The 21966-nt window shown below is 42.1% G+C and overlaps 1 protein-coding gene across 3 annotated transcripts in view; it reads left to right on the plus strand.

Moving 5' to 3' along the window:
* Positions 1–21966, plus strand: part of LOC309695996 (ryanodine receptor 3) — a 119477-nt gene that overhangs the window by 79993 nt on the left and 17518 nt on the right. For 2 of the 3 annotated variants that reach the window (XM_082517023.1, XM_082517024.1), the window contains 36 exons: positions 16–105; positions 219–365; positions 1673–1735; positions 1894–1969; positions 2249–2372; positions 2509–2624; positions 2726–2793; positions 2889–3010; positions 3187–3236; positions 4216–4276; positions 5600–5838; positions 6799–6880; positions 6971–7101; positions 7439–7762; positions 7968–8208; positions 8300–8387; positions 8907–8999; positions 10371–10541; positions 10779–10838; positions 10934–11068; positions 11604–11716; positions 13199–13295; positions 14417–14526; positions 14815–14866; positions 14951–14998; positions 15094–15193; positions 15271–15350; positions 15432–15508; positions 16747–16820; positions 17619–17636; positions 18279–18359; positions 18495–18583; positions 18661–18789; positions 18933–19037; positions 20373–20454; positions 20632–21941. In XM_082517023.1, coding sequence (XP_082373149.1) covers positions 16–105; positions 219–365; positions 1673–1735; positions 1894–1969; positions 2249–2372; positions 2509–2624; positions 2726–2793; positions 2889–3010; positions 3187–3236; positions 4216–4276; positions 5600–5838; positions 6799–6880; positions 6971–7101; positions 7439–7762; positions 7968–8208; positions 8300–8387; positions 8907–8999; positions 10371–10541; positions 10779–10838; positions 10934–11068; positions 11604–11716; positions 13199–13295; positions 14417–14526; positions 14815–14866; positions 14951–14998; positions 15094–15193; positions 15271–15350; positions 15432–15508; positions 16747–16820; positions 17619–17636; positions 18279–18359; positions 18495–18583; positions 18661–18789; positions 18933–19037; positions 20373–20454; positions 20632–21941 — 5046 coding nt within the window. Of the gene's footprint in view, positions 1–15; positions 106–218; positions 366–1672; positions 1736–1893; positions 1970–2248; positions 2373–2508; positions 2625–2725; positions 2794–2888; positions 3011–3186; positions 3237–4215; positions 4277–5599; positions 5839–6798; positions 6881–6970; positions 7102–7438; positions 7763–7967; positions 8209–8299; positions 8388–8906; positions 9000–9619; positions 9635–10370; positions 10542–10778; positions 10839–10933; positions 11069–11603; positions 11717–13198; positions 13296–14416; positions 14527–14814; positions 14867–14950; positions 14999–15093; positions 15194–15270; positions 15351–15431; positions 15509–16746; positions 16821–17618; positions 17637–18278; positions 18360–18494; positions 18584–18660; positions 18790–18932; positions 19038–20372; positions 20455–20631; positions 21942–21966 lie in introns of all 3 variants that reach the window. The other variant, XM_082517022.1, reaches the window with a different exon arrangement.

The following is a 21966-nucleotide window of genomic DNA, read 5'->3' on the forward strand; positions in this document are numbered from 1 at the left end:
CTGCTTGCGCCTCAGGTGCTGCTGGGGTGGAAATATGGAGACTGTGTTGATGAGAAGGCGAAGACTCATCCTCAGCTGAGGACCTACAAAGGCCTGACAGAGAAGGTACAGTATGAAGAATGTGATATTTGTAAATAATATTAACTTTAAAGAGATTAGGGCTTTTAAGGCTCATGAGGTTTTTTTATTTGTTCTCCATTTCTGTCTCTCTGCTTCAGGAGAAGGATATTTACAGATGGCCTATTAGAGAGTCCCTGAAGAGTATGCTGGCAATGGGGTGGAGTATCGATAGGACCAAAGATGGAGAGAGCATGTCTCAACAGAGGGAGACTGAGAAAATGAGAAAGATATCTCAGGCCTCACAGGTACGATGCAGGGATGGAAAGTGTTTCCAAAGATTGTACGGTGAAAAATTGCTCGTCTCCAGCACAGCTGTAGTTGCTAATTTGCTTTCCTGTTGAGGAAATCTTGCTTGACTTGACTATGATTGTCAGAGAAGTAGTATAGATGTATGTGATTCCTTACAGTCAAAACACTCAACAGCTACTTTTTAGCTGAATGAATTTAGGCTTGTACACATTGTCATGACGACCTGCTGAAGTTCAAAGTGGATTTAAGTGACTTGCCAGACAGTCTGGTCCGAGTATTTCAGAAACTGCTGATCTACTGGGATTTTACTGGCATCTACTGGGATAGGAACCATCTCTATGGTTTACAAAGAATGGTCCTAAAAAGGCAGAGTATCCGGTGAGCAGCAGTTATCTGGGCCTCTGTGATGCTAGAGAAATCTGGCAGACTGCTTTTAGTTGGCAGGCAGCAGTGACTCAAATAACCACTCGTTACAACGACAGCAACATATGCAGAAGAGCATGTCCGAACTTGTTGAACCATAAAAAAGATGGGTTACAGCAGCAGAAGACCGCACCAGGTACCACTCCTGTCAGCTAACAGGAAAGAGAGGCTACAGTTCACCCAAGCTAACTAAATGTGAAGAACAGAAGATTGGAAAGATGTTGTCTGATTATATGAGTCTCAATTTCTGCTCATTCAGATGATGGTATAAATAATTTAAAGCATGGATTCTACAGCATGATCTTATATGGACGGTCCAGGTCGGTGCTGTTGCTGTAGGAGATATTTTCGTGGCATGCTTTGGGCCTCTTAGTCCACAATTTCATAGATGAACGTGAATGAATTCATCGTTAACGCATGAATATATGCCACATGCACATTTAAGCAGGTTAAAGGCACAAATGCAGAATCCCTGCGATCCTAACAGAACTTTGAATGCTGAACTTCTACCTGGTAGTGTTACTGTGCTGTTTTTTAGCTTTATAGGTTAAAATCAGTTAATTATACTGTTACCTTGTATGAATTCTAAACAAGAATTTATTTACATTTCAGAAGCGTGATCTTTTTTTTTTTTTTATCGAATCATTACTTGTAAATAAACTTAGCAATGTTAGCTGTATTTACTTTACATTTTCTAGTTTTCGTACAGGACCACCAACAGCACAGTACTAATGTTACTAATCACCTCCTTCAATAAGCCCAAATACACAAAATAATCCTTAAACACAGGCTATTAAGTCTTCTGTTATCCAACGTTCGATTTACAGATAACAGCACAATCAAGCTCAGACTCTCACCGCAAACTTACATGTGTTTTCAGGCTAACGGCTTCAATCCGAGCCCAATAGACACAAGCAACGTGGTTCTATCCAGAGAGCTGCAAGTGAGTGACCCCGCGTTTGATTTGTTGCACTTCTTCCCTTTTTCATGTATCAAAGGACGCCTCAATCTGAATGCGAGATCAAAAGCAATCCTTCCTGCATGCAAATGAGTAATGTGGGCGGGATGTGCGTCTCACTTCAATTTTGTCTTGTTTTCAAGGGGATGGTGGAGGTGGTGGCTGAAAATTACCATAACATCTGGGCCAAGAAGAAGAAAAGTGACCTTGGAAGTCGAGGTGATTTGCTAATGAAGCCGAACAGAAATGCGTACTGCTTAGAGACGCATGAAAAGCAGACAGGAAGAGTATGTGTGTGTGTTGGGTGGGTGGAAGTAAAGTGCTGGTTGTTGCGTTTAAATGTGTTTGGGAGCATATGCACGTGTCTGCCTCGCTGGTCTTGACTAACTCGATTCAGCCGAGTGGTGCTCTCCGATTCGCCATCTGCCTTCACGGAGACGCTCAGCGGAGAGAGACGTGGCTAATCGTGTCTGATTAATAAGCTGCTTGTGGTTTCAGGAGGGGGAACACATCCTCTGTTGGTGCCCTACGACACGCTGACGGCCAAGGAGAAGGCCCGCGATCGAGAGAAGGCTCAGGACCTTTTTCGCTTCCTGCTAATCAATGGATATAGCATCACAAGGTCAATACAAACAGAAGCTCTCTCTGATGTTGAGTTAAGGTTTTGCAGAAAGTTTGAATGAATTTATAACTAGCCGTGGAATCCATCACCAAGGTTTTACCAACATTTCATTTATAGACATCTTCTTATGTTGCAGAGGTCTGAAGGACTTGGAGCAGGATTCCTCCTCCATGGAGAAAAGGTTTGCCTACAAATTCCTCAAGAAGCTGCTCAAATATGTTGACTCAGCCCAGGAATTCATTACCCACTTAGGTATGACAAAAATAATACTAATAATAATACACAAGATATGACTAAAGCAGACTTCAATTACATCAAATAAGCTTCTTTTTAAATAAATATTCTCAATCCAGAAGCCATGGCTGTCAGCGGCAAGACAGACAGGTCACCTCATGAGCAAGAAATCAAGTTTTTTGCCAAAGTAAGAAAGCGGCACAAATACTGCATGTGGAGAGCTCGTTCAAACATGATGCGATTAACCTGACCTGGCTTCTCATCGTCTTTGTTGCCCTTCAGGTGCTCCTCCCTCTCATTGACCAGTACTTTAAGAACCACTCTCTCTACTTCCTGTCCTCCCCTAATAAGAATCTAAGCAGCAGTGGCTATGCCTCCAACAAGGAGAAAGAAATGGTCACCAGGTACCCATTTAGTTGATGTACATTCAACAGTGCAGCATGTTGCATGATTATTTCTTGTTGCCATATTCTGCTTGAAATTAAATTGAACTCTTAACTTGAATTACTACTCCTCTGTTCATTTACTAACCCTGATTTTCTGATTTCATTGCTATTTCTTTAATTCCTCATGCCTCCAGCCTCTTTTGTAAACTGGCAGCTCTTGTCAGACATAGGATTTCACTCTTTGGTAAGCCGACTACTAGTATCTGGTCAGGTGTGTGTGTGTGTATGTGTGTATGTGCTGCCTTATGAGCTTTGTTAACATCACCTTGAACATTTTCAGCTTAAAAATGTAAACACAGATGTGAGAGAAAGAGTCAGGCCTTAAGGGAAGAGTTCTTGCCCAAAGCTACTGTAGCATGAGAACCTGAATGCTTTACTTATAAACATGAAATATGACACCACTTTAGCTCAATATAAATATTAGAAGCAGCCAGCCTGACTTTGCCTAGCATCTTTTTTTTGTAGCTATGTCGCTAACTTAGTTTATGTGCTGACCCAAAGTTACTATAATTCCATAACATATGCAAGAAGAGGAGCTGTTTCAGCAGCTGCTGGTGCCAGACTCTCTGCCTGGCGCCATGCATCAGACATGGCACATGGATTTGAAATGCAAGAAAATCTAATTGGCTGCTGGCTCTAGAGTGGGAGTAAAGCGAGTCTTTATTTCACTATGTTGGAACTCTATAAGTAATTATGCATATTCTAAGTCTTTGATGTTTAGTTATATTTATATTTTCATCCTCTTAAAAATTCTTTATGTTAAACATTATATTCATTTTATAAATGGATATAGTCTGGAAACTGAGCTGTCATCTGACAAATTGTCCTCTGGGGACAACAGCCAGTGTCTTGCTACTTCTAGTGCAGTGATCAGATAAATGTCTCCTGTGCTATACTTGTTACTATCCTATAAGTGAACCTGGATACATCTTAACAAGCTAAAAGAAGCAAAATCAGACAATATTCAGTAGCTTTGAGTCTGTATTGCTGTCACATGAATCAAATGGAAATTGTTTTGACTGCACATCCAGCTAAGGGGGCTTCTTGAATGTTGTGTTAATCTGAGAGGCTCAATACAGACGAATGAATCATTCTAAGACAAGAAAGAAATGAGCGTGTATCCACATCATGATGATGGCTTATGTGTTCTTGGTGTTTCGTAGGGAGTGACTCCACCACCATGGTCAGCTGTCTGCATATCCTGGCACACACACTCGATACCAGGTTGGTGCAAATTTTGGTGCTAACTTTAAAAATTAAAGGAGATCAATTTAGCCATTTCCAAGTTTATGTTTTTTCATTTGTTAGTCACTTTTTGTACCATAACTTGCACTTTTAAGACTAGTGGGAAATACCAAAATACATCATTTCATTTTGACTATAAGACACATAAAACAACAATAATGACCATGTTAAGCACATGTTTCCAATAGTAATGTCTGAAAAGTTATGATTTGATATGTTTTCTTCCTCATACTCCAAACCTTATTTGTGCTTTAATTAAAAGCCTGATATGTGGAGCATTTTATTCCCAAAGACAAAGATATTTTCTCTTTTTTCCTGGCTCCTGGCTAGAACATTTTATTTCTGGAAAAGTAGATTCCCAAATGTAAAAACAACATCCCCAAAACGTTTTTGAACCCAGCTTCACTGAATATTCACATCCTGGAATGCATTCAGATTAGAGCACATTTGGATACAAAAAAAGCCAATTTGCAAACACAAAAATAAATACATAAATCTCTCGCTCTGAATAATCGACACAGGAAGGTTTCATCATGATATTTTTTGTAAATATTTGCCTGTTAAACTCTGAAAAACAGAAGATTTTAAATGTTATCTCAGTTGTGCTTAAACAATAATTGGTTTGAGAGGCACTGAAAAGCAAATCTAACCTCTGCTGAGCCCTCGAGAGGCGTATATTTGTCTTTTAAACTGTTTTAATTCGGGAGTCTTATGGGAGGCACTGGCATTAACAAAGAGCCTCCTTTGCCATTTAAATAAGCAACACAAATTTCATGCAGCACATGTTGCCCAAGGCTCACAGTGTTTCCTAATGCAGCGTACACATAATGAGGCTAAATTTGCAACATGTTATTGCGCCCTGTTTGTGCAGAAGATGCCCACAGACTCTGTCTTTCATTTCTCCTTCCTTCTGGGATACGTTAAAGCTTAACAATAGGCAATTCATTTGCCAATGTTACGAACTGTGAAATGCTCAAAACAGACACACTAATCATCTTAATGCACCGAGTGCTGTGCCGTTTTTCTTAGGTCTATAACAGGCATGCTCACCTTGGACTTAAATATTCTCCTTAGTTTATTAAATAAATCATTCATGTTTGAGTGCGAGGGCAGTCGGGTCGATACTCACACCTCATATTTCATGACTAAAGCCTTCACGTGCTCTGAGAGTGGAATAATTGCGTTTGTGAGCGCGCTCCACCGTGGGTAAACAACGTCGTCCTTTGCATGCCAATCTGTCCCCCCTTGTGTTTCTCCTCATTCGGTTTCAGTTGTTCATCACGCTCTCGTTCACCCTAACAGGACAGTGATGAAGTCGGGCTCCGAGCAGGTGAGGGTGGGGCTGAGGACGTTCTTCGAGAACGGCGCAGAGGATCTGGAGAAAACGTTCGAGAACCTGAAGCTGGGGAAGTTCACCCACTCCCGCTCGCAGATGAAAGGAGTGTCGCAGAATATCAACTACACCACCGTAGCTCTGCTTCCCATCCTAACTGCTCTGTTTGAACACATTACTCAACACCACTTTGGAGTCGACCTGCTCCGTGAGTCCTGACAGCAAAGGAATGATCAAACGTGTTGTTTGAGAGGTTGCAAAGGAAGGAAAAAATAGTCAAATGTCAGTGTTAAGTTTATTGTAATTCATGATTTTATCTTTGTAGAGGTTTTTCACAGTCCATTAGAATATCATATCAGTTTAGCTTCACTTTAAATTTTATGTAATGAAGTACTTTTTGCTCTGACTCTGGTTAGTACCTCAGGTCACATTTCACTCATTCTGCTCCAGAGACATGCTCAGTCATGTATAACCTTGGAGCGAGTATTTGTAACATATAGTACTATGCAAAAGTCACCTCACATTTCTATATATTTTGCTTTTAAGGAGTCGGACATTCTTAGAATTTTTTGTTGTCTTGATAGTTTCAGTATTTCTGAAGATTATTCAAAGTTTTCCTTTGGATGCTGTTTTTCCACTATTATCACTCCAGTCTTTATACTTGGCCATTTGCAGGAATGTTTACCAATTTCAAATCTTTAGGCACTTTGTTACCACACACATTTTCTTCGCATTTCTTTTAGCTGACTCTACAAAAAATGCAGAAACAGACACAGTTTTGTAGACATAAAATTATATTTTTTGCACCAAAGATCTAATTGCTGAAAACTTGGCATGTCTTGGTGTTGTCACGGCTGGGCAGCCGGTGTGTTTGCAGTGTGGACCCAAAAGCAGACTTGGGAGAACAGGAAATGAAGAGTACTGAAAAGCGAGTTGTTTATTAGGCTGAAAACCAAAAATAGAAAACACACAGCAAAGCAAAACAAGGGCGGGACTAAACTAAAACCTAAACTGGGAAAAGTTAAGCTAACTATGAAAACGATGACATGGGAAATGAACACGAAACTGAACAGGAACACGCAAAACGTAGACGTGAGATAATCCAAATTCATTTACAGATGTCAAATTTACTTCCTCCAGCTGAATTCTAATCGTTCTATTTTCCTAGTGGATGACGTCCAAGTGTCCTGCTATCGAATCCTGACCAGCCTCTATGCTCTGGGCACTGGGAAAAACATCTACGTAGAAAGGTATCCGAAGGTTAAATGTTGTATTCACTGATAAAAGCTCCAATAAAGAAACATGCTGACCTTTAATTAAACTCTCTTTGCGTCCCTCAGACAGCTGCCAGCTCTCGGTCAGTGTCTGGCAACTCTGGCCGGCGCCTTGCCTGTTGCCTTCCTAGAGCCGCAGCTCAACCCGTACAACCCCTGCTCAGTTTTTAATACGAAGAGCGCCAGAGAACGAGCCAGTGAGTCATATGTAATTATTTCAAAATAAAAGAGATTCTAAATTCAAGCATTTATCATCATGACCTCTTTTTGCTCTCAAACATTAGGATTTATGAATCGCCTTAATTATCACAATCATGCGACACAAGATTTTATAAAATTGCAAATACCCCTTATTTGTCTCTTTTTATGTCATCTTCTCTTATTGTCTAACAAGCATCTTATTGATATGAATGATGCCCAGCAGATGGATAGTGATGATGTTGTGGGGTGTTCATTACTGATGTTCGAAAGAAGAAATCCTAAATGTGCTGGTGTGAATTAAATCTTCAAATATCAGCCCCTGTTGTGTTTTAGCTCTAGGAATACAAGACTCAGTGGAAGAAATGTGTCCTGGCATGCCACGGCTGGACCGCCTCATGAAGGACATCAATGACATGGCAGAGTCTGGAGCGCGGTACACAGAGATGCCTCATGTGATTGAGGTGGTGCTGCCCATGCTGTGTAACTATCTGTCCTACTGGTGGGAAAGGGGTCCTGAAAACCAGCCGGCCAGCGGAGGAAGCATCTGCTGTACCACAGTCACCTCGGAGCACCTCAGTCTGATTCTCGGCAACATCCTCAAGATCCTCAACAACAACCTGGGCATCGATGAGGCCTCGTGGATGAAGAGAATTGCAGGTGTGGATCTGTGAATGCTGCCACTAAACACTAAATGACTGAGTCATGAGGAATGATTAAGAAAACGGGGAAATATATTTACCATAATTTTTAGCTATGCAGATGTTTGCATGCTAAATTTGAATTTAATCGTGGTAAACATTATATCTACAAAGCTTACATTAAAAAATCAAATATACATTTTTTTCTGCCTTTCACCGTTCAGTGTACGTACAGCCCATCATCAGCAAGGCCCGTGCAGACCTGCTGAAGAGCCACTTCCTGCCCACGCTGGAGAAACTAAAGAAGAAGACGGTAAAAGTGGTGGCTGAGGAAGAGCTCCTCAAGGCCGACTGTAAAGGAGACACTCAGGAGGCCGAGCTGCTCATCCTGGACGAGTTTGCCGTACTCTGCAGGGACCTGTACGCGTTTTACCCTATGCTCATTCGTTATGTGGACAACAACAGGTCAGCTTGCTGAGCAGTAACTCGTGGGGTTATTTTAAAGATGCATTTTAAAGTTGGTTTAAAGTGTAATCATCTGTCTGTGCCACTGCAGGTCAAGGTGGCTGAAAGAACCAGATTCAGACTCCAACGACCTCTTCAGGATGGTCGCAGAGATATTTATCCTTTGGTGCAAGTCACATGTAAATGTTCTGATTTATTACATGTTATATCGTGTCTTTTGTCCCGTCTCCCACCCCTCACCCCCAACCGTTCATGGCAGATGGCCCCGCCCCTCTCTGAGCTGGTTCTGTTCGAGGTTTCTTCCTGTTAAAAGGGAGTTTTTCCTTCCTACTGTTGCCAAAGTGCTTGCTCATAGTAGGTCGTCTCATTGAATAGAATAGAACTTTATTAAACCCTATGGGGAGGACCCCTCAGAGAAATTATGAACACCAGTTCACCTGAAATACAAATTAGAAAAAATACCAAGCAGGTACAAATATTTAAGAAAAGAATTTTCAAAATAAAACATCAGAAGCAGCAAGCTGTTGGGTTTTTATCACTATTATTTAGGGTCTTTACCTTACAGTTTAAAGCACCTTGAGGAGATTGTTGTTGTGGTTTAGTGCTATAGAAATAAAATTGAATTGAATTATATTAAGAAAGGTCAGAGAATCTCTATGACCAATAATACATATTTATAATCTTTTTTTTTCACTCAGAATTTCAAAAGAGAAGAACAAAACTTTGTGGTCCAGAATGAAATCAACAACCTTTCATTCTTGACTGGAGATAATAAAACCAAGATGTCCAAGGTAGGTTTCAATAAACTATCCACTTGTTCTTGAATTGACAGTTCAGTCGATTAACGCTCTGTTACTACTCATCGGTGCGTTCACCAATCACGGCGCGGAGGAAAAAATATTATGTCTGTGTTTCAGAGACGCAGGTAAAAAAGAGCAGACGTAAGTAGGTTTCTTCCTGTTAAAAGGGAGTTTTTCCTCCCCACCCTCGCCAAGTGCCAAGGATCTGATTGTTGGGGGGACTGTTGTTGTGATTTGGTGCCATATAACAAAAACTGATTGAAGTTGAATAGAACTGAATGTTAAAATGGACTTGTGTGTGTGTGTGTGTGTGTGTGTGTGTGTGTGTTAGGCACATGTGTATGAATGTACTTGCTTGTTGCAATAACTTGAGGAAACTAACATTCATCCCTCACTAAACAAATATTTCTTCATATTTTCAGGCCCTGTAAGCATTACAGGGGTTAGCGCGTTTTATTTCTTGTCTGCCTGCTTTAGATGTTTAAAGGCAAACAAATGGTTTTCATTGCAGTGCACGTCCACGCGACGACCGTGCGCTTCCATTAATTGCCCTCTCGTCCTTTTTCTTCTATCTGTCTTTCCCTCTCTGTCTCTCTCTCTGTCTCAAACAGTCCTTTAAGGAAAAGGTAGAGTGATGCAGTGCATGAGCTGTTTACCTGCCAGCTTATTGGCTTACATGCTCTAGTCGCCAAGCAGAAAAGCCAATAGCTTGAGCCCCTGTGCTATATAGTCTGCAGTGCAGTTATACATTATGTCACCCAATTATTTGTGGCCTCCATTCATCACCTCGTTTGACGTGGACACTTTGGTCATTCCTCATTGCCGTGTGGGTGAAACGTGTCTCATCTAGAGTAATGAAGCCCAGCCCGTGTGTAGAAAGTCTTGTGGTGTGTTTGCTGTTGATGGATTGTGATCCTCCGGTGTGTTTAGCCCATACTATTTATATTTTTGTCGATGTGTGATAACACTGTGCGTGTGCGTGTCAGACTATATATCTATGTTAGTATGGAGATTAGCGTTCTCTCAGAGCCAGCATCTCCAGTTTGGCTCAGCCTGCTTTTCAACTGAGGTGTGAGACTCCATTCTTAATGCTTCAGTAGCACCCATGATTTAGTCCAGTCACAGATTTTTGCCAAGGCTGAAAAAGTAAACGCTTCAGTCGCCTCTGGCTTTTGCTCAAGCACAGTGTGAATGCTCCCACTGTGGCACAAAATACTGTTAAGGTATCAGTGTAAATGTAGAGGGGAATTGTTTTGGGTGTAGCATTAGTCTCAGCAAAAAGAAAATAGTGTGTAATGCGGAGAGCTGTTGGCTTTTATTTTCTAGTGTGTGTGGTCTAAGATTAACACTGTGAATTCACAGTCTGGGGGACAAGATCAGGAGAGGAAGCACAAGAAGCGGCGAGGTGAGTTCTACTCCATCCAAACCTCACTGATTGTAGCCGCCCTGAAGAAGATGCTGCCTATCGGTCTTAACATGTGCACCCCGGGAGATCAGGAGCTCATCTCTCTGGCTAAGACACGCTACCTCATGGTGAGAAACCGTCTGTCACATACTGTATATAATTGGACACGAATAAGTGATTTACACACTTTCACAGTAGATTCTTATTGTTAACATGACCCCTGCTAACTTTTTTGAGCTGTCGAGTGAAACACATGCATGCAAAAACACAACCTCCTCGGCAGAAGCAACAATTACTGTGAAACGATTTGAAGAGCTTTGATATGAAGCATTGTCCAAGGTTTTCTTTCCCTCGTTGAATAACAGAAAGATACAGATGATGAAGTTAAAGACCACATTCGGCAGAACCTGCACCTTCGTGAAAAGGTGAGCAAGTCGAAACGAGGTTCATATCTGTGAGTAGATGCTAGCTTTAGTATATTCCTCTGCGTCTGACTTGCTCTTCTTAAACATACTCGTAGTCTGATGACCCTGCCGTGAGGTGGCAGCTCAACCTGTACAAGGACATAGTGATGAGAACTGAGGGGCTTTCAGACCCTGAGAAGGTGGTGGATCGTATCCAGAGGATCTCTGCTGCCGTCTTTAACTTGGAGCAGGTCAGGCTCTAACATTTCTACAGAAACAATATGAGGTGTGTAATTTTATTAGAAGTATTATAAGTATTAGTCGTATGTAGCCTGGTGGTAAAGTTGCGGGATTAAAGGTGCACGACTGTCTGCTTCCAAAATTTGCAATTATTTCAAATACACTGCTTGGAACAGGAATACACTTTAGATATGCTTTTGTTCTTTGTGCCGAGATTGTTCTCCCTCTGTTGTCCCCAAAAAAATCTTACATGGGTGACAAATCCTGGAGAGTAAAATTGCACCTGGCCACTTTACCATTTCTGACTCCCACTCTGCTGTGCCGTGTCCTTTCCATTACAAACAGCCAGGTTTAGGATGAGTCAGCAGAATACACTGAGAAACCAATTATGTGTCTGATCAAAAGTTCTAAGCTGGTGTGTGTGTGTGTGTGTGTGTGTGTGTGTGTGTGTGTGTGTGTGTGTTTTCCTCTGGCTCTCTCGGTAGAGAATGCCATTTGAGTGCGTTATAGAAACATCTTACCCCTCAGTTTCTCTCCCCTCATTAGGTGGAACAACCACTGAGATCCAAAAAATGTGTATGGCAGAAGTTGCTGTCCAAGCAGAGGAAGCGCGCCGTTGTCGCCTGCTTCCGAATGGCTCCGCTTTACAATCTGCCGAGGTATGACTGCGGCGTAACAGTTAAACCGACATTGTTTAAACCTCCCATCGTTGTCTCCAGGTCTCCGAACATTTGAAGCAGCTTTGTAATGATGAAACCAAGGTGACGCTCCAGCAGAGGGTAGCACAGACCTTTCCGTGGTACCGGTAACAGATAGGAAAATGCTGCAGAAAGGGCATCCACGCACTCTGCCATCACACTTTCTCCTTCTTCTGTCTGACTCGCTCTCTCTGACCCTGCGTTAATGCGTAGCCTCCCCTCGGTTTGTAGGACAAATGTCTCGCCTATAGCTGTTATCAAAGAGTAAATAAAAACATTTAAAAAAAAAGGGACACAAGCAATTTCACGCCCTGCTGCTCTGTAACTCAATCACAGGAAGTCGGGCAGGGTGCTACAGTAAGGAGGAAAACAATTACGAGGCCCAACCGAGGGGTGGCCGTCCTCAATATGTTCTCAGACGATGCCACCCGCCTGCCTGACAGCATGACTCATTTATTCAGAGTTATTGACAGTGAAATATGCTGCAGCATAGCAAATAATTACTAGTTCGTATTTGCAGTATGGGAGCAATGATTGTTTTTCTTCAGATTAATAGATTTGGGTTAGGGGGAAGTGTGTGATGGCAGCTCTTCCAAAGTTTGACACATTCAGATGTCATTTTTCTCTATTGTGTCTCTGTTCAGTCTCTATTCTCTCCTCAGTGTCACATTCTATTGTACGTCGTCCCCTTAGGCACAAAAATAACAATTACTTCCTGAATTCCTACCGGCACATTTGGCTGGAGATTATGCACGAGAACGCAGACCGTGACAGTCTGCTCTCAATGCTGACGGTAACGTAGCGCTGATCTAATGCTGTTACTATGTGGCCTGCTAACCCTCGCTCTCCCCCCAGAGGCATGATTTCTGCCACATTTTAGCTTTCCTTTTTCCACTGGTCCATGTATGTGCAACAATTTAACGAGCCACATTGTAAAGAATTGGTTCAAGTAGTTTGAATTTTTGCCATTTTTATGTCTTGGCTGACTCAGATGAGAACAATGATGCTACTCTTTCGACACCTCTTAGGTAAGGCTCTCCAGACGCTGCTGTGTTCACAGACAGAAGCAGTTGGCTTCAAGTCATTCGGAGTGGAAGCTACAAACTAACATCCGACACTTGTAGCTGTGTGATGGCGTCTGACTCGAGGCGAATCAAACTTGAGCTGGCCTCAAATTTTTTCATTACTCTGCCTGTGTGAGAAGAAAAAAAATGTAATGTGGGAATACATTATCTCCAGATTTAGGCCAGAAATAAACAAAAGGAAACAAAAAACAACAAAAAAAGTCAAGATTTCCTCACAGGTGGCCTGTTAGATCAGTGCTCTAAACTAACTGATATTAACCTCTCCTGAAGGGACTTCTACCATCCTTCTCTCCAACTTCTTCCGTCCTTTGCTCTGCTCATCTTTAACCCAGGCTTCTCTATTCTTACCCCTCCCTAGGCATCGCTCTATTAACCTCTTCCTCCTGGCCTATCAGAGAATATGGATAGAAACAGAAGAGTACTCTTTTGAAGAGAAACTAGTGCAGGACCTTGCAGTAAGTACTTGTGCTGTCCCTTCGGTGCCCTTATGTCGGCACCCATGTGCTGCGGGAAGCAGCGCGTAGCTCACACCACTCTCTTCAGTCATCCGCAAAGTGGTTTACAGCTAGGCCCATTTGTGGTAAGCATGACATCACTGCTGATGTCAGAGCCAGCAAAGTAGTTTGATCACTGTGGCCCATCCAAGCAGAGGCAAGAAAGCATCCTGTCAGGATGCTTTGACTTCCATTTAAAGTTGATGAAAGTTCAGATTCTTTCCTGGACTTTCATTTCCATTAAGCTCCACAATCAGGACAGCAGCTTACTGTTAGACATGCGATATATTACATGCGGCATATTGGAACAAACTAGGCTGTGTTTGTTTATTAAAAAAGAAACTTTTTGAATTTATAAAGATTTAAACTATAAACTTTCTTCTTAGCATATTCGTATCAATGTCTTACTGTATCTTTATATTACTGATGAAGTTACAGTGCAATAGATGAAGAATGTCAAGATTCAGCCAATCAGACGCACGTATTTATAAAAACATTTAAAAAACCAATTGTTCCAGTAAGTAAAATAATTATAAAATGGTTATATATGAGGGTAAACTGGGCTTGTGGAGAGTCATGCTTAACTCCACTCACCTTTAACGCTGCTTAACACCATCAATCGTGTGTGTGTGTGTATTTGTGTGCGCTTGTACCAGCGTGTGTGTGTTTGTTGCATTTGCATGCATGTTTTGTGCATGTCTTTTTCTCCCATAGGAGTTAACAGTTGGACCTATTATGTTTTTCCACCATATGTATGTATGAGATAGAGATTTCTCATATTAAACGTAGCCAAAGTTTCAAATAATCAGCTCTGGAGATGTGCAGGTAATCCATGTGAGCCAAAAGCTTAGGCTTCAAATTCTTCTCTCACCCACCTGCTGTTCAAACCTTTAGTTTGTCAGGGGCAGCAAGACGATGACCTGAAGGGATCCACCAAGATCCAGAGATAATAGGATGTTGTGCTAATCATGTGACTCTGGGAATGAGCATAATAGGTCCCCTTTGACATGAACTTGTAAAATAGTGTTGTGATACACATTTGTTGGGTTAAACGTTAGCCTGACTCATGTGGCTGTGTCCAGAAAATACAGCCTAAAGTGGAGGAAGAGGAGGAGGAGGAGGTGAGAAAGCAGCCAGACCCTCTTCACCAGCTCATTCTGCATTTCAGCCATAACGCTCTGACTGAATGCAGGTAAATATACTCTCACACACCTGGCCACCTGGCACTAACACAGGTTGCTCCATCTGTGCTACATAATTGTTTTGGCATGCTTCTCAGCTGCTACAGAGAGCAATAAGCTAAACCATCGTCATATTTTACACTATGAAGAAAACCGAAGCAGCTTTTCAGTGTTTCTCTGGTTTATTTGCTGCAGTGGCTATAAATGCGATCACTGCCACTTATTATGTACAGATTTACAGTAGAGATGTGAAATATACAAGGTTCAATAAAGAGATATTTATCTCTCTTCTTTGTTAGTTCTCTGGAAGAGGATCCCTTGTATATTGCCTATGCAGATATGATGGCAAAGGTATCTCATTGAATCTCATTAAATTGCTCTTGTCAGCTTCTTAGCAGAAACATGCAGCTCTGATAGTCGTTTTTTTCTTCCCAGAGTTGTGCTGAAGGCGAAGAAGAGGAAGGAAAAGAGAAAACATTTGAGGTGCTCTAAATATTTGAGGGAATGTTGTTCAAGATTAAACTTTTTTTCTGTTTTCAATCATATTCAGAAGTGGTGCATGTCATAATGTCCTACAGGAAAAGGAAATGGAGAAGCAAAAGATGCTGTATCAGCAGGCCAGACTTCATGACAGAGGGGCTGCGGAGATGGTGCTTCAAATGATCAGCGCCAGCAAAGGTAAGAAATCAAATGCCTGACCTGTCTGCCTTCCTGCAGTCTATGTATTTAGATCAACGGTCATCTATGATCATCAGGTCGACTGGGTGCTACGGTAACTGTCACGCTCAAGCTGGGCATCTCCATTCTCAATGGAGGGAACATCCTGGTTCAACAGGTAACACGGTGCTCTTCACGTCTAGTCTCTGCAGTTAACAGCTTCATCTTTTAGCCTGACTGTACTTTTCCTTTCATGCAGAAAATGCTGGATTATCTCAAGGAAAAAAGAGATGTTGGCTTCTTTAAAAGCTTGTCCGGACTCATGATGTCATGCAGGTACTGGAGCGATGAGGGATTAATACACAGTAAACTTGCTTTTTATTGCAGTTGCAGTTCAAACAGTTATCTAGTTTTCCTGACTCAGAACTAGCCATTTTTTTAACATCCATTTTGACCGTTCTGCTTTACTTTCCCACAGCGGTAAATTGTTATCAATCAGCTATAACATTATGACCACTGACAGGTGACGTGAATAACACTGATTCTCTTTATCATGGTACCTGTTAATGGGGGAGATATATTAGAGAAGATTTTGTCCTGAGAGGATGTGTTAGCAGGAAAAATGGGCGAGTGTAAGGATTTGTGCAAGTTTGATAAAGGCCAAACTGTGATGCTTTGACAAATGAGAATCTCCAAAACTGCAGCTCTTGTGGGTGTTCCCAGTCTGCAGTGGTCAGTATCTATCAAAAGTGATACAAGGAGGGAAAAGTGGTGAAATAGCAACAGGGTCACTGATGCATGTGGGAGACTATGGCTGGCTTGTGTGGTCAGGATGAGCTACTGTAGAGCAAATTGCCAGAAAAGTTCATGATGATTCTGAAATAAAGGTGTCAGAATACACAGAGCATCACAGTTTGTTACCTGTGCTTTGGCATAGCTACAGACCAGTCAGGATGCAAACTGCGAAAAGTGCCAACAATGGACACGTGAGTGTCAGAAATGGACCATGAAGCAATGGAAGAAGGTGGCTTGCTCCTATGACCAGGACACGTGGATGGGCCGGATGCATGCGTGTGATTAACTGGGGAACACCTGACATCAGGATGCACTATGTGAAGATGCTAAGCCTTTGGGATCATTTCTGCTGGGAAACCTTAGGCCCTGCCATCCATGTGGATGTTACTTTGACATGCACCACCTACCTAAGCATTGTTTCAGACCATATACACTCATTGAAATGATATTCCTTGAAGGCTGTGGCCTCTTTCACAGGATAATAATGGAAAATTGGTTCAGGAATAGTTTGAGGAGAACAACAATGCAGCATCTGTGAGATGTTATGGACAATCAAGTCCAATCCATAGAGGTCCCACCTTGCACTTTACAGGACTTAAAGGATCTGTTGCTAACATCTTGTTGTTCGATGCCACAACACAACTTCAGGGGTCCAGAGGAGTCCATGCCTCAATGGGTCGGGGCCGTCAAACAGTATTATACAAGTGGTCATAAAGTTATGCGGATCGGTTCATTTTCCAGAAATTCAGGTTACTTAAATCGTTTTTCTCTTTTGGCAGCGTCCTGGACTTGAATGCTTTTGAAAGGCAAAACAAAGCTGAAGGTCTGGGTATGGTAACTGAAGAGGGATCAAGTAAGTGACTAAAACACAGTTTTAGTGTTCCAATTCCTTCTCGTCCCCTTTCTTGGAGACTTTTAATCACCTTAATAGGAAAAGCAACAGACGGCATATTTGCAAATTGGCAATGTGCAGAAATGTACAAATTTGCAGCTTTATTTGTGCAGCAGATTGACCTTTATCTTCTTCCTCACTCCATCGTGGACGATGTCTCTTAGCAAACAACCGGTATTGTAACGTGTAGTGTCCTACTTAGTCTCATTTTGCTGTTTTTCTTAAAATGACAGCCACAAGGTTAGCTTGGAAAAAAAAAACTGCTCTTTAGTTTGTTGTTGTACATCTCCATATCACGTGGGTCCTTTGTGTTACGTTGTCACATCATCATGCAGGCAAACATGTGCTACTGTATGTCTAAGTCCTGTCTGAGCCTCGTCTGCAACTTAAGAACACTCAGTTTGCATAAAAGCTCACTTTTTATAATCAGAGGTCTTTATTTAAACCGATGGGTTGCATACAGTATATAAATATGCTTTAACCATACATATCCCAGCTCATTTTCACCTCATAAGCTCAGGCATAAGTGATGGTAACTGCTAGTTTGGTCCTAAACACCGGCCCAATAAGCAGACTGTACTCTTTTTAAGACTTGGTACTGCATGTCAGTGTGAGTATGTAAAGATATATCTACAGCCCTATCACTCTCCTGTTCCTACTTCTTCTGATTGACTCTAAATGTCTTCTCCTTTGCTTATGTCTGCTTCTGTTTTGTTTGTTTGTTTTCTTCTGATCATGTTTTTATGTCATCGGTCGCAGTCAACGTGAGTGAGCGGGGTAAATACACGGTTTAGATTCTACTCATTCTATGAAATGCTGACATGTTGATTGCCTCCAGTTCAACTCCCTCATCCCTCTACTCATCCTCTACCAGCCCTCCCCCACTTCCCCCCCTTCCCTCATTCTGAATGCAAAATAACCACCTTCTTTAATCTGGACTTGGAGGAACGCATGCATGCATCCTTTGACATCTGGATAGATTGTTTACAGTCAGCTGCCCCAAACTGACTCAGATCTTTCCACTTCTTCTTTTAAGCAAAATTAATGCTTGTTATTTTTGGACCCCACCCCTCCTTTTTTTTCCTTTTTTGATCATACTAACCAGCGTGTATTAAGCAATAAATCTCCCAAAGCTTTGTTTGTACTAAACAACAAAGATTTGCTGGTATTAAACAACAAGGCTCAGTTTGGTTCCTATTATAAGCCTTATTTTGACTTGTGAGATGATGCACTATACCTCGTATGCGTGTGTGTTCCGAACCGTCAATATAGTGCACATAATTTGATGCCGTCTGACAACTAAACAGCAGCTTTATGAGGATGTGCAACAAGCTCTGATGCCTGTGCAGACATTAAAATGATGGGTGCTTGACCTTCCTGTCACTGAGGAGGACAGCTAATCTTATTTCCCGTCCTCAGGTTCCAAGGTACTGCAGAATGATGAATTCACTAAGGATCTTTTTAGGTTTCTGCAGCTTCTCTGCGAGGGACATAACAATGGTAGGTGGATGCTTTCCCATAAGCCAATATTAAAGCCATGCTGCCTCAAGCTGCATAGAAATGACTAGAAAATAAATTCCTATAGTATCTATCTGCAGGAAATTGGTGTTTAATCTTTTTTATCTTCTGTTTTAGATTTTCAAAACTTCCTAAGGACGCAGACAGGGAACACAACTACAGTCAACATAATCATTAGTACTGTGGACTACCTACTAAGACTGCAGGTATCACATTGTTACATCCAGAGCTTTAAATTTCAATAAAGTAGATATGCTATTAATTTTAGTGCTTTCTCTTTTAGGAATCTATTAGTGATTTCTACTGGTACTACTCTGGCAAGGATGTCATTGATGAGGCCGGTCAGAGGAACTTCTCCAGAGCACTAGCAGTGGCCAAACAGGTGTTCAACTCTTTAACAGAGTATATACAGGTACATAATCACAACTCTCCACAGTAAAAGCTGCTTAAAATGTTCATTACAATATCTTAACGGTCTTTCGGCGCTTTAGTGACGAGAAAGGCTGCTTGTCATCGTCTGAGCGTCTCTTTTCGTCTCTGTTTTATGTGCTCCAGGGTCCGTGTATAGGGAATCAGCAGAGTCTGGCTCACAGCAGGCTGTGGGATGCTGTGGTGGGCTTCTTGCATGTTTTTGCCAATATGCAGATGAAGTTATCTCAGGTATGTGTTTGTCTGCAGTGACGCAGATGTGCCTTAACTTAAACTAACTTAAACACTTGCTTGAGTTGTTTCATTCTGTGTTGACTAAACTGTTTACTTGTGTTTTGCTCATCTTTACTTTCACTGTGAAGGATTTCTGCTTCACATTGGAAAGCTGGTACTTTGCTGATTAAGATTTAATCCTATTATAAATGATTTGCCTTAAATTGACTCCACTTAACAAAATATATGGTGTAATGGCCTTTTTATCTTTAACTGAGAGGATTGTTTTTCTCCATTTTAGCAGCATATAGAGTACTATGGTATGGCCTGTATTTGTATGTACTACGCCAAAGTATTGTTTCTTTCTATTTGGCTTCCACTGAGCCGCTGTTCCTTAGAGTAGTCTTTGAAAATTTCTCTTTTTTACTCATTTGCTGTCGCGTTCTTATACCTAACCATGTTCAGTGGGGTTTTTTTTATGTTAATGCTTAATGTTTTTCAGTCATGTTTCAGGAAACTACTGTACCTGTTTCCCATTTCCCTAAAAAAATCATGAAAGGAAGCGTACCTCAAGACTTTTGCACAGAAATGTAGATCTAAAAATAATAGGAACCAAAGGGATGGCAGTGTAAATAAACTAGCATATGTATAAGGTCAACCACCTGCTTGTACAACTACATTAAGTCAAGTGACAGTTTTTTAAAAGAAAATGGGCTGCTTGTTTTAATACATGCCTGCTTAGCTATAGTTAATAGTTGTTACTTAAGTAAAGATTTGAAATAACGGCTTGTACAGATGTGAAAATGTGAACAGCCCCTGGTGTTTTATTCGTTGCCACTAGAGGTCTCTCCAGGCTCATTGATGATCAGAAGCAACTCCAGTACAATTACACATGTTGTTCACCTCAGCTACATGATATATGACTCCATCATTGATATGTCCAATAAGCCAGGAGTGGGATGAAATCCACCCACCTAATCTTATCTCGTGGTCGTCACAAAGGGGCTGGGTCTGACAGCAGCAGCCAGGATGAAGAAGAGCACAGGTGCATCAAAGTACGCTTCAGATTTATGGCACATTGAATACAAAGCCCATAGAGACATTAAACGAGTCAGCCTGACCTCGCCATCTGTTCCTAGACAGCAAAATAACATAAACCCTGGTTGTGATGGATCGATGTTACCTAGAAGGACCTTCTGAGCCACAGCAGGGGCCATTTGAGGTCCCTACAATATTAAAGCCTTGATCTCTCCATCACAGGGATATTAAAGAGCCTGGCTGTACCCTTACAGTTAGACTATCAGTGGTCTGTGTGACATATTGTACTATGACTTTCTGTCTTTTTTCTAACAGGACTCCAGTCAGATTGAATTACTAAAGGAGCTGCTGGACCTGCAGAAGGACATGGTCGTCATGATGCTCTCGCTACTTGAAGGTGGTTTTTTTGTTTTTAATAACATTATATAAGCTTTGTATGCTGGTACTTTCATAAATCGGATTTATTTGCCTGATATAATCAAATGTGTAGCAGAGCAGATTAGTCTGATCTGCATGGGGAAGTGTTTTTTTTAATGAGTTTACTGATAAAATTTACCGCTTTATTGTCTCACAGGTAATGTTGTGAATGGAACTATCGGCAAACAGATGGTGGACACCTTGGTGGAATCTTCCAGTAACGTGGAGATGATCCTGAAATTTTTCGACATGTTCCTCAAGTTGAAGGACTTGACTACTTCGGACAGTTTCAAGGAGTACGACCCCGAGAGCAAAGGCGTCATCTCAAAGAAGGATTTCCAGAAGTCCATGGAGAACCAGAAGCAGTATTCTCAGTCTGAGATTGAGTTTCTTCTCTCCTGCGCCGAGGCTGACGAGAACGACATGTTCAACTACGAGCAGTTTGTTGAGAGGTTTCACGAACCGGCAAAAGACATCGGCTTTAACGTCGCCGTGTTGCTAACCAATCTTTCAGAGCACATGCCTCACGATGCCCGCCTCTCAACTTTCCTGGACCTGGCCGAAAGCGTCCTCAGCTACTTCGAGCCTTACTTGGGCCGCATTGAGATCATGGGCGGAGCCAAGCGCATCGAGAGAGTGTACTTCGAGATCAGCCAGTCGAGTCGCACGCAATGGGAGAAGCCTCAGGTGAAAGAGTCGAAGCGGCAGTTCATCTTTGACGTGGTCAACGAGGGCGGAGAGAGCGAGAAGATGGAGCTGTTTGTAAACTTCTGCGAGGACACGATCTTCGAGATGCAGCTGGCCTCTCAGATTTCAGAGCCAGACCCCGTTGAGCGCCCGGAGGAAGAGGATGATATCCAGACCATGATGGAGAACCAGGAAGAGGAAGACGAGGAGAGCGCGATGATGGAGTCTTCCTCGGCATTTACAATCGCATGCATCTCCATGAAAAAGAGCTTGTGTCACTTCCGCCAGCTGCTTACTCTTAAAAGCATGCGGCGGCAATTCAGGAAATTCAGGAAGATGAGTGTGAAGGAGATGGTGCGGGGCTTCTTCTCCTTCTTTTGGATGATCATCACAGGTCTCTTTCACTTTGTTTACAGCCTAATTTGGGGATTCTTCCACATCTTGTGGACCACGATGTTTGGGGGTGGCCTCGTTGAAGGGGCTAAGAACATGAAGGTTACAGATATTTTGGGAAACATGCCTGACCCCACTCAGTTCGGGATCCATGGAGACGTGTTAGAAACAGAAAAGATGGAGGCAAGCGAAGCGTCAGCGTTGGCTGAGTTGGGTCAGATGGCTCAAGGGGAAGCAGCAGAGGCAGATCTGATGGCTGAGCTACTCAACATACAGCCGAAGAAGGAGGGCAAGCACGGGGCCGAGCCAGGTTTGGGGGATGTGTCTGAGGTGGTGGTGGGAGATGCCCCGTCAATAGCCAGTGCAGTCAAGCAGAAGAAGGCACAGGTTAGTGATTTTGTTCAGAAAATAG

This window comes from Aulonocara stuartgranti (assembly GCF_965226115.1).
Source record: "Aulonocara stuartgranti genome assembly, chromosome: 19".
NCBI classification, from domain to species: Eukaryota; Metazoa; Chordata; class Actinopteri; order Cichliformes; family Cichlidae; genus Aulonocara; species Aulonocara stuartgranti.